At 40.1% G+C, this 14,638-nt stretch overlaps 1 protein-coding gene across 2 annotated transcripts in view; it reads right to left on the bottom strand.

The window, feature by feature from the left end:
- Positions 1 to 1,041: 1,041 nt before the first annotated feature.
- Positions 1,042 to 14,638, bottom strand: part of PNLIPRP3 (pancreatic lipase related protein 3) — a 35,213-nt gene continuing 21,616 nt past the window's right edge. The window contains exons 6-12 of one of the 2 annotated variants that reach the window (XM_019459552.2): positions 13,979 to 14,098; positions 13,773 to 13,895; positions 10,543 to 10,661; positions 7,376 to 7,508; positions 5,460 to 5,571; positions 2,947 to 3,114; positions 1,042 to 2,691 (exon numbers count right to left, since the gene is read on the bottom strand). In XM_019459552.2, coding sequence (XP_019315097.2) covers positions 2,610 to 2,691; positions 2,947 to 3,114; positions 5,460 to 5,571; positions 7,376 to 7,508; positions 10,543 to 10,661; positions 13,773 to 13,895; positions 13,979 to 14,098 — 857 coding nt within the window. In that variant the 3' untranslated portion in view covers positions 1,042 to 2,609. The remainder of the gene's footprint in view (positions 2,692 to 2,946; positions 3,115 to 5,459; positions 5,572 to 7,375; positions 7,509 to 10,542; positions 10,662 to 13,772; positions 13,896 to 13,978; positions 14,099 to 14,638) is intronic. The other variant, XM_019459553.2, reaches the window with a different exon arrangement.

The raw sequence follows: 14,638 nt of genomic DNA, 5'->3' as shown, positions 1-14,638 counted from the left end.
CTGACTCTTGATTTTGGCTCAAGTGATGATCCCAGGGTCATGGGATTCAGCCCTGCATCAGGCTCAGTGCTGAGCACGGAGCCTGCTTGGGATTTTGTCTCTCCCTTTGCCCCTTTCCCCCACTCGTCCTCTCTCTAAAAAACAAACAAGTAAATAAATACATCAATTAATTAAATAAGTAAATAAAGAGGGGAGATTTATTCTCTGATGACCTCTGTTTTCTGTATAAAGTAGGGGGAGAATTCAGGGTAGGAGGTATAACGTGGACATTAAACAACAACAACAAAAACAGGTAGAATTTAAGACAGTGTTGATGGCTGATTTATAGTTATATCAGCCCTCCCGTGATGTGACTGTCTCTGTAGGACTCAACGGTCCGGGTGCTGCCTACAGAAAGGGAACCCTGGTGCATTTAGGTAGAAGTTTTGCTTAACAGGATACAGAAAAAAAGAGATGGGGTTTAGGGCATTATAGGTATTATTACTGAACTAAATTATCATGCACTTTAAGCTGGGATGGAAAGGAAAAGGTTTGGTTGGTGGATTTCGAGAAAGTAGATGGGTAATGGAAATGGATCAGAAGTCACCAGGAGGTCTGAGAATGTCAGTGAGCCTGAAGGGACACAGTTGTGGTCAGAGAGGGGGACGCTCACATTAACAATTTTGGAAGTGGGCATTTGGGGTGACATGATGACAAGGTCTGAGTGAGTCAATGACAATGAGTGTGGAGGAAGTAAATGGCTCACTGGATTGGAAATCAGTCTTCAGCATTAACGGTAGGTCATCCAAGGAGCAGAAGAATTTCTTAAAACTCCTTGCGCCAACATCTGCTGGCTCAAAATGCTAAGTTACCGTAACGCAGGGCACTCAGAGAGAAAGGGAGTCATTTTTTTTGTGTTTTCCTAGGGAACGATACACACAGAAAATAATGCTGTCACTCTAAACTTTCAGAATCCCTTTGCCTACATAGCTCATGCACAGTTTTTCATCCTCACAACATTCTAATATGCAGGGGGGACAAAAAAGGACAGACAGTAAGATCTATGGAATGGAAAGTTTGCACTTCATTAAAATAGGGTTTCCAGAAGTTAATTGGTTCCCATTCGTCTTTTCAAGCTTAGAAAGAAGCAGCCAAGAAGCCTCTTGGGCAAGGAGGCAGGCCAGGACTCATGGAGCCTCATGCTGTGACTTGATCCAGAACTCTTCCTGCTGGTTTTTGAAAGAAAGAAAGGCTGAGCGGGGAACAGCGCAGGCTCAGGACAGCTGCTTTCACAGGAAGGTTTCTTGTCCCCAGAGCCAGGGGGCAGACTCTACCGCCAGGTTGCCAAGGTGTGCTGGGTCTGCCACAGTGTTAGGAGGGCTCGGACTCTCCCATGGGGCTGCTCATGGCCGTCCTGCTCCTGCACCGGCCAAGGCCTGGGGCTGACACGCCCACCAGAGAGCAGTTGATCGACCAGACCCCAGACCCTGCCAAATGTGTCTGCAGCTCCTTCCCTCCTTCCAGCGAGTCTTGGGCTCCCATCAGTCGGCTAGCTCCTATTTGCACAGTGGGAAAGAGCCACCCCATTTTGTTATCTACTGTCTGCCCCAACACAAGTTTAAGTACATCCGGGGGCCTCTTCTTGAGGTTGACTTGGCATTAAGGCATCAAGGAGAATCAAGAAAACTTCTGCAGAGGATCTGTCATCATTTCTTTTTAACAACATTTACAGTAGAGTGCTGCGGGCTAACCACTGAACCCATTAGAAAACAGAGCAAATAAAAACGTTCATCTGTCATTTGCCATGGATAAGGACAACTGAATTACAAAAGATGGAAGGAATTTTTTTAAAAAATTGGTACATTTAAATATTACAGTACTTTATTGCAAACACAAAGGGATAGTCAAGTGCTTTACAAGTGAAATGCTGCCTTTAGGTTAAATGCAATTTTGCTATGGAACTTACAAGGCCCAGAGAGGAGTAATTCTCCCCTGGCAGGGAAGTTTCTAGAGAAGGGGCTGATGATCCTCAGGGCCTATTGCTAACTGGTGTACACATCACAGATAGGCCCCCCAAATCTCGTTTACTTTACATACACCTGAAGACCAAGGAACAACTTGGAAATACTAATGTACTCTCATCGGTTTTCATTATTAATACATAAGCATATTAACCCACAGGGTTATCATCACTATATATCATGAACTATAGTCATAATTTGTCTTAGCAAGATTTAACAACAGAATAAATATTCTTTAAATCATTTTAGAACAATGATTATTTGACCTGGAAATACTCAAAACGTACTTCAAATACTCAACCAGAGTCTCGCTTTTGCCCAGTGAATTTATTCCAGCACACTTGGGCCTCTCCTCTTCTCATTCAGGGAAATTCCCACACAGCTTTATTTTGTCACTGATACTCAGATTCCTTCAGATTACCATACCATACCCTGTCCTAGGACTCAGTCTGTTTTTAAGGCACTTACAAAGTTTATCAGTGAGAAAAAAATTCTATATAAAAAGCAACAACAACTGTACTTGTCTATGTCATTCACAAAGGCCAAGTTTGGTTCGGATACCAGCTAGAAGGAGATTCTTTCTTTCACTGCTCCCATTAAATAAATCCATCAAGACTGTATCTGAGATTGGCATGGCTTCAGGATCTGAGCAATATTGGGTCCCATAATGTCCTGGCTACAGAAGGTAGATCTGAAAAATTTTACGAGAAAAAAAAGGATATTAATATAGTCTAGTGGGAAAGAGAGACATGGGAGATCTAATTTAATGAGCAATTATTATTTTGTAAACACTTTTGCAAATATAATATTGGTTTCTTAAATAATTTACTTTTTTTAATTATAAAATTTCAAGATATACAAATTTGTAGGCTGGTTGCAAATTTCAAATTATATGTAGGTTTTCGATACCACTAAAATTTTTAAAAAAGGAAAAAGTAATACTTACTCGTATCCATATTTTCCAGATATATCTATCACCATTTCTGCTCCCAACTTATTCTGAGAGTGTCCAAACAAAAGTTCCTTCCAAAAGAACTCGATATTGGTAACATTTCCAACATTAACGTCTGCGTCAATTAATTTTGTATAAGTCATGCCTGGCTTAAGTGTTCCACTGTAAACAGAAAAATTAGACTCAAAAGCTTGCCTTGGGTATTCTTGACGGTGTAGTCAAAGAACATCTGTGGTACCATGAAAGAGAAAGTTGCATTTGCTGGCATTTGCTTGTAGGAGATTTATTCTTTTCGTTCATATTGATAAGCATCGTAGAATAGCATGGTTATGAAGCTTGAAACAAGGGTGAGGTAAAAGGGAGGCTTGACTAGTTCATGTTGGGGGATGCCTGGAGAGGCATTATCTTGATGGGGTTTCTACAATGAAAGGTCTGGTCTTGGCTTTATAGTATCAGGAACCAGATTTTATTGACCCCAGGAAATGATCAAACTGTCAAGGAGGAGCTAAATTCACAGAAATCTGATCTATCCAGTTCACAGTGGGGAAGTGCTTTCTCTTTACTAGTATTCCAACTCTTTCCCTGGTAACTTCTTTATCTGGATAAAAAGAATCAGGTATCCAAACTAGTCATCAAAAGATGTTTTGCTGAACACGGCCATAGAAGAGAGAGAGGTGGATTATTTTGAGGCATAGGGCATACCTAATCCAAGCCCAAATTAGACCAGATGAGATTTCCTCATTCCTGTTGTTTCCCTCTTCCTTTGTTAATTTCATTGTAATGCCTATCTCCTCTAACTGGAAGATAGGTTCCACAAGAATAGGACCTATGGCTGTATCCTTAGCCATCAGAACAATTCCTGGCACACAGTGGGCATTCAAAGGTTTGTTTGTTGAGTAAATGAATGAATGGTGCTATTCCTAGGGCCTGTCTTACTCCATTTCATGTCGAATTAATTGCTTTAATTATCAGGAGGCAGCTTTTCTTCCGAATTCTTAAGGATAATCTTCCTGTTGCCCTGAACTGCCTTCACTCAGTGTGAACCTACCATCCGTTCCTTCATAACAGCGTCATTAGAAGCCCCAATGACTAAAATATAATCCACAGGGAGGGGCCAGACTCTTGGCACTTGACTGAAACATAGGAATAGGTACCATGCAAATGCATTTAACTGATTGCGTTTCAAGGTGAGACATCTACTGTGAACCAGAAATGCTGAATTATCCTTAAAAGAGGATCGGATGCCTATGCCACAAGATGACAAGTAGCTTCTTTAGATTTTTGCAAAAGAAACGCAGAGATGTCCAAATATTCTTATGCGTTTTTAAGGGGGCAAGAACACCTATCTGTCCCTACCTGCCCCGGGTCAGGTGCCTCTCTGCAGAGCTCAAACTGTCCAGTGTTAGGCAATATTCGTTGGGCCTCAGAGCCACAGGCACATGATTGTATTGAACTGCTCTCAGAGGACTGCTTAATGCAGACATGAAGAACAGGCAGAAATGAGATATGCTAAGACAGGGAAGGGTATTTGGAAGAAAGGAACAGCATGGATGAAGTCAGGAAGGGAGGAAAGGGTGGGATCTAGTCAATGCTGGGGAGTGCAATCAGGGTAATGTGGCTGAGCTGAAGATGAACAAAGTCAAATGGTGGGAGACAGGGTTCGAAGGGTGGGCTGGAGCCTGTGCATTGGCCAGGATCCAGATGACCACCAACTGAACCCATATGTACAAGCAGCAGCACTGAGGCAAGATGATGTGCACAGATTGCCAGAGCGATTAATCTGTTGCATCCTTCGACTGACAAGTAACCATAAAATCTGTGTTTTTCATACCTCTGCCCACTATTTGAAGATGATGGAAAGCGTAGAGGCAAAAATCGAATCCATTGATTGGTTTACCAAAAGGTAGCATCTAATTGGCGTGCATAATGTTAATTCAGAAATGGATTACAGAATTAAACGACAAAAGTGAAATATGTTACGCAAAAATGCTAAGGCTCACCAAAGGAAAGATTTAGGAAAACTCCGGATAAAAGGGGACTTCAGCCAAAGGTACACAGTGAACGTCTCTACCGAATTATTCCCGCCTTTGACTATTCCAACACATGTCCTATATCTGTGGGTACTACTCAGCTTCTTAGCAATCTGGCAATTTATATATAAATGTCTTATTCCAAAAGTAAGTTGAATCTACACAAGCAAAAACATATGCTCAAATCTATATGATATTAATGGACTGAATTAACAATATATCTTGTTTATAGTCCACTTGCTTTATTGTCTGCATCTGCCATCATTTTCCAACATTTTCTGTTTGTAGTTGGAGCCACAGATACCATGATTTCTATTTTATGCCTGGAAAACATGAAGTGGAAAGAAAAGGCAAATGTGGCCTGCCAGCCATGTGGTGTTCTGCTCTAGGAAAAGACCGAGCTGCCGAACGAGCCAGTCTGACCAAATGCTCAGTGCTGTGCCACCTGCTGCTTCCTCGCCCTTGGCCCTGGCCTACCTGGCTATCACCAATGCCTCTGTTTTCCCAGTGGTTCCACCTACACGGAGAAACATGCTCCCTTGGGTGACATTGTTTCCGTCGAGTCTGACAGATAATTTGTGACTCCAACCTGGAAATTTAAAAAAAAGAGAGAGAAAATGGAGAGGTGAAAACATGAGAAAAGCATGACCTTCAGAGCACATGGATGTGAACTCAACTCTCAGCCTTGAATGAGGCTGTTCATGTTCACGAAAAAAGACAACTTTATATAACTTGAGTGAATTGGGTGAAACACTGCCTTTAAAATACATATAAATGTGCATATTTTCATTTTACAAAAGTAAATAGTGGAATGACATTCTTTCAAGAAAATTCTTTAATTTTCGAGGCATTTTTATGTCTTTTTAAAACGGATATGGGTGTTTCCTTTCGTCTATTACATTTGTATTCTGCAGCATGTATGCTTTGCACAGCCAGGTTTTTATTGGCCATGGTCTGGCAACTGCTCCAGAACAAATCTAGAATGCCTATTGGGCAAGAGGGTCTGTGCTTTTATATTGAGAAGCAAAGTGAGCCTTCCTTCCTCTCCCGCAGGGCTCTGCGCTCAGAATGCCGGGTTAATGCAGGTCTGGGGCAGTACAAAGCCTGCCAGCAGAATAAATCCCTTGCAAGTGGCCAAGGGTGACTTTTTAAAAAATCTAGAACGAAACAGATCTTTCATTGTGAATCCTGAAATGGTTGTATGTTTAACAACACGTTGAAAAAAATGCAATTCTTCCAAAAATTGTTTGAAAATGTCTGAAAGGGGAAAAAAAACCTACAAGAGAGAACTTTCAGTTCCTGCCTTCACGGTTGCCAGAGTTGTCCTTCCCTCCTCAGCCCATCTCACTGTCACGTCTCCACTGAGACCGCTCGCCCCATGTTCCCAGTGACAGCAGTGGGGCTTCACCCCATGAGCCCTTTGGGCCCCCCTCTCATCTGACCTTTTAGTGTTTTTGGTGATGCATCTTCCGTGTCCCATACCTCTGACTGCCTCCCGGGCGCACACGCTCCCACATCCCAGGGCCTCTCAAAACCTTCATCCAGCTAGTCAGAATCATCCTTGACTTCTTGACTTTCTGCATCCCTCAAATCCATTCACCGAGTTCCATTTTTGCTTCTGCCTCCCAACCATCTCTGTACTCTCTCCGCTTCTCCTACCTTTCTGTCCAGCTTTACTGAGACGTAACTGACCTATAGCACTGTGTAAGTGTCCAGTGTGATATACATAGAATGATATACATATCTTGTGAAATGATCACCACTCTCCGGTTAGTGAACACATCCATCCCTTCACATGGTGGTGAGGCAACACTCGTTCTAACAGGTCATTCTGCTTCCATCTTGTGTCCCTCTAATCCATGCAGCAACGAGAATCATCTTTTAAGAAACCAATCCGGTCACCTTAACACCTTCGGTGGCTTTCCATTAGTTCGTAGATGAAGTCCAAACTCCCCACATGGCACACGATTTCATTACCTGACTTAATTTATTTCTCTTGCCTCATCTCATATTACTGTCCTCCTGGTCTCTCCAGTCCTGTTGGGGGAATCTTCTTTCTGATTTAGTTCTCTCTCACCTCATGGCACTGAAATGTGTACTTCCTTCCTACTGGAACGCTCCCATTTCCTTCTCTCTCTTACTCATCTTTCAGGAGTCAGCTTAGAAATCACCTTCCCTCAGAAAGCTCCCTTGACGTGGTTGTGGAAGTTCCTCCCTTGCGTGTCTCCCACCACGTTTATTATTCGGGATTGAAACTCCCCACTAGTCTCCTCACTGCATCCTCGGAGTCTGGCCCAGCGCCCAGTTATTTAGTAGACACTCAGTAAAAACTGTTGAATTTTTAAAGATAAGTACCTTGAAGCATTACAATAAAACTGAGCTACAATACTTACGGGCAAATGGGGAAAGAGTGCCTGTGTTTAAAAAATAATACGATCTATTAGGCTGCATACTTTTGAGGTGAAATCTATCAGCAAAATGACCCATTGTTGGGCAGCCTTCTTTGGGACAATGGAAGCAATTTCCCTGGTGACAGAAAATAAGAGGTAGTTAGAAATGTAATTAGCAATGTTGACCTTCAATAAACTCCTAATATATTATTAAACTATGATAAATCTTTGAAATTTAACTAAAGCATATGCATTTCAAAATGACTAAGCTGTTGGGATGCCAGGGTGGCTCAGTCGATTAAGCGTCAAACTTCAGCTTAAGTCATGATCTCCCAGTTTGTGAGTTCGAGCCCGGCATGGGGCTCTCTGCTGTCAGCATGGAACCTGCTTCAGATCCTCTGTCCCCCTCTCTCTGCTCCTCCCCCTCACGCACATGCCCTTTCTCTCTCAAAAATAAACATCTGAAAAAAAAAATGACTAAGTTGCCTAATAGGCCATCCCGTTTGCAAAAACAAAACCAAGGAAAACAAAAGTAACAGAGGGAAAAAAATGGCCTATTAGAAACATAAATAAGTGATATGAACAGACAAGCCATAGAAGAGGGAAGTCAAATAGTCAATAACTATGCTCAGTCTTACTAGGTGTCAGGGACGTGCTAATGAAATCAACATACAATCTCATACTCAGCAGATTTGCAAAAATTAAAAAAAATTGGCGATATCAAGTAGTGGTGAAGACATGGAGTGTGGGATTCTCATTTGCTCCTGTGGGGAATATAAATTGACTGATAATGTCTAATAAAGACAGGAATGCACATATGCTTTGACGATTTCGCTTGTATTGCCTTCCATAAAGAGACTTCTACACACACACACTAGCAGACATACAGAAGTGCTTACTACAAGTTGCTTTTAATAACAAAAACTGGAAACAACCAAAATGCCCATTAGTAGGGGAATGAATAAACAAATTGTGGTTGATTTCTCTGAAATAAATACATTAGATCTACATATATCAGTGGAGATCTCAAATTTATTTTATTTTATTTTAAACAATTTTTAATGTTTATTTATTTTTGAGACAGAGAGAGAGAGAGAGAGAGAGAGAGAGAGAGAGCACAGGCATCATGTACACACGGGAGAGGGGCAGAGAGACAAGGGGACAGAGGATCCTAGGCGGGCTCTGTGCTGACAGTGAGCCCAGTGCAGGGCTCCAACTCATGAACCATGAGATCACGTCCTGATCCGAAGCCAGGTGCCCAATCGACTGAGCCACCCAGGTGCCCCTCGATCTCAAATTTATAAAATTTAACAAAAAAAGCAAATCCAGAAAGATACAGTATAATACTATTTATTTGATAGAATATTGGATTCACTTCAAACACTTCAAACACGGCGTGAAGGGAATGTTAGGTAGTTCAATTTTATCTGTACATTTTGAAATCTAAAGCAAAACTGACAAAATGTTAACTTGAAAAAATCTGCATAGCGGTGTTTCAAGTTTTTTATTCGTTATTTTAGGATTCGAACGTTCAGATTTATAAACCATGGACATTTAGGTTAAGATGATCGTAAAATATCCCATGTAAAACTCTATTTTAATGAAGAAACATTCTAACAATAATAAATGAGCTCCTATTTATTAAGAGCTTACCACGTGTCAGGCACTTTTTAAGCACTTTATGTGCATTTAACTCAATTAATCCTTACAAGTTCCCTTTGTTGTTATGGTGCTTTTAGTCTCCCTGTTTAACAGATGAAGAAACTGAAGTGCACAGAAGTTAAATTTAATTCATCCAATGTCTAATAAGTGATGGAGCAAGACTGTGAACCACATAGCCTCGTACTAGAATTCCTGTTTATTCTATTCTATTCTATTCTATTCTATTCTATTCTATTCTATTCTATTCTATTTTATTTTAATTTCTTTTGTTTTATTCTATTTTATTTTGCTCTATTTTATTCTGTTCTATTTATTTTATTTCATTTCATTTCACTTCCTTTTTATGACTGGTTAGAAGCACAATAAAACGGGTCAAGGACATTGACTCCCTGTTCTCTAGTTTGTAGCCATAATTAGCAACCATGTGGCACAAGAGCCTCAATTTCTCTAATCTCACAGATTGCACCCCATTATCTCTGAATATACTGTGACGCCGAGGGCCTCTTCCACCTGCCTTCGTATAGTAAATGCCAAGATCCCTTCAGCCACTCAGAGCAGCATCTGGGGCCGGAAGGTTGAGGAGGTGGGGTAGAACGAGGTTCCTGGGGAAACGCCAGTGTTTGGCTGGCAAGCTTCCTGAGCATGGCAGTTCTTGGGCATGCCATGAGCAAGAACCGGCTGGGGAGACAGAGAAGGTGGCCTGAGGGCATCCAGTCACCTCGCTCTGTAAGAGCAGGGAAAGGCTTATTCCTGTCTAAACACTGCACTTATTCACAAAGTGCTATTACTTACCATAAACTTCAGCTGGAAACCCCACATTTTTCTACCCTGATAAAACAGGGAGTTTAGGTCTCTAAAGCATCAGAAGGAAAATCTTTTCCACTTTTCACTACAAAATAGATTTTCTTTCTCCTTCTCATAGTGATAACCAAATGAAAAATACATTGAGCTCAGATCTGGCACTGTGCACTTTATGACTCGAGCAAAATCAGATTTGGTATTTTGTCCCCTTATTGATCTGTGTGGAGCTCCTGTGAGCTATCTGTGCCTTAGTTTTGCTCTGTATAAATAATTAAATTTTAAGAAAATAATTTTCACGTTCCAAGTAAATAGTAACATATTTCGTTGTAGCTATTGATTGGTTCAGCCTTCTCAGGGCATCTTTGAAGATGACATTTAAAATATAGACACAGAAAAATTTTTGCCCTGAACTTACGTCTGTTACGCAGTAGCATCTAATTACCCCATAACAAATGGCCCCAAACGCAAAACTGGATATAATCTTCAAAAGAGCTGAAACAACCAGAATACAAATGGTTGGTTTAGTTATTTAAGCCCTTTAGCAACCCAGCTACTGTTCAGTACTCTGCACAGAGAAAGAACCTATTATTTCCCCAAATGGCAGATGCATTTTTTGCCACATACTCAAAGCACTAATTTTTAGTTGGCTGATCGTGCTTCAAAAACCGACTTGCTAATTAAGTTGCACTACAAAATGCTTTACTTACCGCTTTAAAAGATCTGTAGGATCTACAAGGATAAGCAATAAATGCATCAGGATTGAGGATGCTTTCAATATAAAAGCGATGACTTCGGGCATGGTTGCAATCAAAGAAGGAAGCCACTTCTGTGAAGACAATTTCCAATTAATAGATAGCAGTAAACTGATGAACTGATAGCTGATGGTGTGAACCATTTCTTAGAAAAGTAACTTAAAAAAAAAAACAGATTATTGACTTGGGAAGTCTAGAGAGCCAGATCTTGTATGCAGGCTTGTATATTGCACGATATTTATCAATGTTACGTATCATTTTCTTTGTATCAAAGAATTCTTTGTGTGAATCTCAAGGGACATTCAAGCAGGGTAAATAAACACACGCAACCACAGATGACTCTGTGTTTGGATACTAATATCTTCAATGCCTCCCGGATCTTTGACTTAGGGCTTTAAGTATTCTTGTGCACACAGCGTCTCTACCTTAGACCCATTACTTCTCTGCCTCTCTCTCTCTGTTTCTGCAGGAAGGCTGAACTCCCTCCTGTTCAATCACAAAACAGCCAGCAACAGCAACATTAACCGGCCGGTGCACAGCCTCAGCTGACCTTCCAGGTGTGATAGGTAAGAGGTATTATAAAGAATGCTAAGGACAAATTAGTTTTGTCATTGTCAGGCATGACATTATCGCCACTAATAGTTAAGATTGTTGCAATAATGAGGCATACCTAAATACATTTGTGCATTCTGAAGTTATCATAGTATTCTAGTCATTTATGCTCTTTATCTTGTATAGCAACATGTCTGGCATGGACCATTCTTCTACACAGCTTGGCTGACCTTTGAGAAGTTAGATTTTGTTTTAGTATGTGTGGTAGATCATTATACTACAATAGAGGCCTCCAATGAGTCACTCTTTTTTTAGGTCCTCACCCCTTTGCAGTATCAGGTTACCATTCTTCCTTTCAAGAACAAGGAGCTGTTTTTTTTTTTCACACACTCTCCCCACCCTGGATTACTAGCTAATCTTGTGATTTGCTTGGACCAACAGAAACATGGAGAAATTGACCTGTGCAAGTTCAGGTTCTCAGTCTTAAGAGGCTTTCTAGAATCCACTTTTGCTTTCTTAGAACCCAGTTTTTATGTTAAGCAATCCTGGTTAATTGGCTGGGAAGAAAGGCCCTGAAGGATAAGAGACCACTTGAGACAAACCAGTACCAAGACCCCAGATAATGGAAGACCATGTTGGACCTTCCCACCTACTGCAGCCCCCAACTGGATGCAATCACATGACTCGCATCACAAAGCAAAGTCTCTGCAGAGCTCTGCCTGAATCTTGACCCTCAGAACAATGGGCAATAAAACCATTGTTCTTTGAAGCCATTATGGTTTATCATGCAATAGATAATTGAGACAGGGTAATTTCAGAAAGCAGAGATCAATAATTGGCATTATATATATATATTTTAACAAGGACTTCTCTTACATCAGGCCTTTTTGTGTTCAGATTTATGTTTATAATTGTGATTTAGACCAGATGGTTCACTAGCATATAGGAAAATACAAATTTTAAAAGTAAATGGTTTCTTAGTAACAAATGTAAAATAGAATATCTTAATATCTTCAAACTCTTCTAAATCATAACATGAATGATACACATACTTAAATAAAGTTGTAGGGAATTTTATGATGTCTTAAAATGATAGCTTGTGATCAATGTATTTTACTTGAATTAATTCTTTACAGAATTTCAAATGTCCTGTGTATGTATATACTTACATAAAGAAATATTATGATCTATATTTTATCCTAATAGAAAGGGTTTTAAGTCATAATATGGAAAATAAGAAGACAAATAATTTTTATAATAGGCCTTATTTCAATGAATTTTGCTTCTCTCTTCTAGATGGAATTGGCTTTCTCATTTTGAGTATCTGTAATTCACTACTTGTTTCTTTCCTTCAGAAGGCATTGCAAACAGACTTCTAATCACGTTTATTTTTCTGAACAGATATTAAAACTTTGAAAGTTGTCTCTAGAGAAGAGGAAATTCAAGCTACTCTCAGTGTCATATCTGTGTCTCTTTCCACTACACCAGCCAACTGGAAGTTGAAATAATTAAATCATCTAGATATTCTGACCACATGGAATCAGATAGTGAGATTTAGGGTAATCCATTTATTATCACATCATCATACATTCTACTATCGTGTATTTTATATATTATTGTGTGATATGTTTCACTATTTACATGATGGTAATATGTAGATATAGAGAAAAATGAAATCCCCAAATAATAATTTTTGGTGCCTTATTACCAAGAGCTCTATAGGTATTATTGTTACTGGAAACTATTATAAAGGGCTAAATACTATTTGTTTAATTTGTGATTAATTTAAATTGTGGATCGATAGTGATTCTGTTAAAAACTAAGTCAAACCGTATCTCTCCTCTGCTCAAAATCCTCCCATGGCTCCCAACTCAATTGAGTAAAAGCTGAAACCTTTACTATGGTTTATAAAGCCCTGCATTATCTCCCTCTGCCCCTGTTCCTTTTCCAACCTCATGCCTACTATTCTCCTCTTTCAATTTACGCCAACCACAGTAGGCTCCTCACTGCCATGAACTTCCCAGGCAGGCCCCTACCGCAGGCCCTTTGCACTTGCTGCCTCCTACCCATTGGCCTCGAATGCCTTTCTCCCGGGTATCCACATGGCTAACTCCTTTAGGCCATCTTGTCAGTAAGGACTCCCTGGCCACCCTATCAAGAATCTCCTCTCCCCACTCAACCTCTACTATCACCCACACCTCATATTCTATTCTATGCTTTGCTTTGTCTCCTTACTCTGTTATTTGTTTTTCTAGCAAATTAGAATATTAGCTCCATCAGGGAGGGGTTTTTGTGTTTTGTATTCACTCCTACATCTGCTGCTCCTGGAATAATGCCTGGCACATAGTAGGCACTCTCAATACATATTTGTTAAATGAATGAGCACATCCTCCCTGTTTATACTGAGTGCCTACAATATGTGCGATATTCTGATAGGACCTGGGGATGTGAAGATAACTAAGACACAGACACCGATTTTGCAGATCTCACAACCGGTGGGAGCTTCATACATGTGACTGTGTTTTGCACGAAAGTGTGTTTTTATAGTATATTATGTGCAAAAGGGTGTGGATCCTGTCCAACGAGGGAGCTGAATATATAATAGCCAGCTTCATAGTTTAGAAAGTATTTACCTTCCTTATAAGTATTGAAATCAAAGCTAAACAAAGGTGTAATTAAGTCTTCACATCCTGGCATGTGCTTCCCTCCATTTGGGTAAAAGTCAAGGTGACCACAAGCATTAATAGTCCCAGCACCTGAAATCGTTAAAAGCAGGATAAGTGCTTCTAGAATTCTCTTCCACTCTTCAGTGTAGTTTCTGTTTGTGTTAAAAACTTACCAAACTCAAAGAGTAAGCGAACTGCATTTGTATGAATAACATCAACAAAGTTGGCATCTGAAGGGTCCAGCCTAACTTCATTCGGAGTGTTGTGGAAATATGGCCCAGCTGGGTCCAACCCTGGGAGAAAGCATAATGTCTTTTAAGCCAAAACATGTTCTATACAAGAGGATACTGATAGTGTTCTTTTGGAAGTACAGATGATAAAGGCAAGGTATTCATTCCTATAAGGAATAGGAATGAATAGGTCAAACACCACCCAAGGCAAAGTATAGATATACAAATTGAGTATATAAATGCAGGTCTCTATATATTACAATACCAGATTCCTATATACAAGAAGGGCTGTATCTAGTCAATGGCAACATAGCCAATAAAGTCAGAAAAATCAAAGAGGCTATTCTGGGTCTGTACAGAGACTACCATATTCATAATTAAACTTATGGATTGCGGATGATCTCAAAAGCAACATCTGTACGTAAAAACAAAAATAAAAGATAAGAGCTCTTCAATGCGTAAACGTGAATCTACAAAGCCACACACTTAAAGTAACCGAATCCTAGTTTTCAGCTATGGCTCACTTAGTTTCACTTCATTATATCACAAATGAAAAGCTTGACGTCCAGGAAAGTGCAGTGACTTGACAAGGTCACCATACAT

The sequence above is a fragment of the Panthera pardus genome, unplaced genomic scaffold (genome assembly GCF_024362965.1).
Source record: "Panthera pardus isolate Hobbes unplaced genomic scaffold, ASM2436296v1 HiC_scaffold_22, whole genome shotgun sequence".
Lineage (NCBI taxonomy): Eukaryota > Metazoa > Chordata > Mammalia > Carnivora > Felidae > Panthera > Panthera pardus.
The sequence above is the reverse complement of the archived record's forward strand: the minus strand, read 5'-3'. Positions and strand labels throughout refer to the sequence as shown.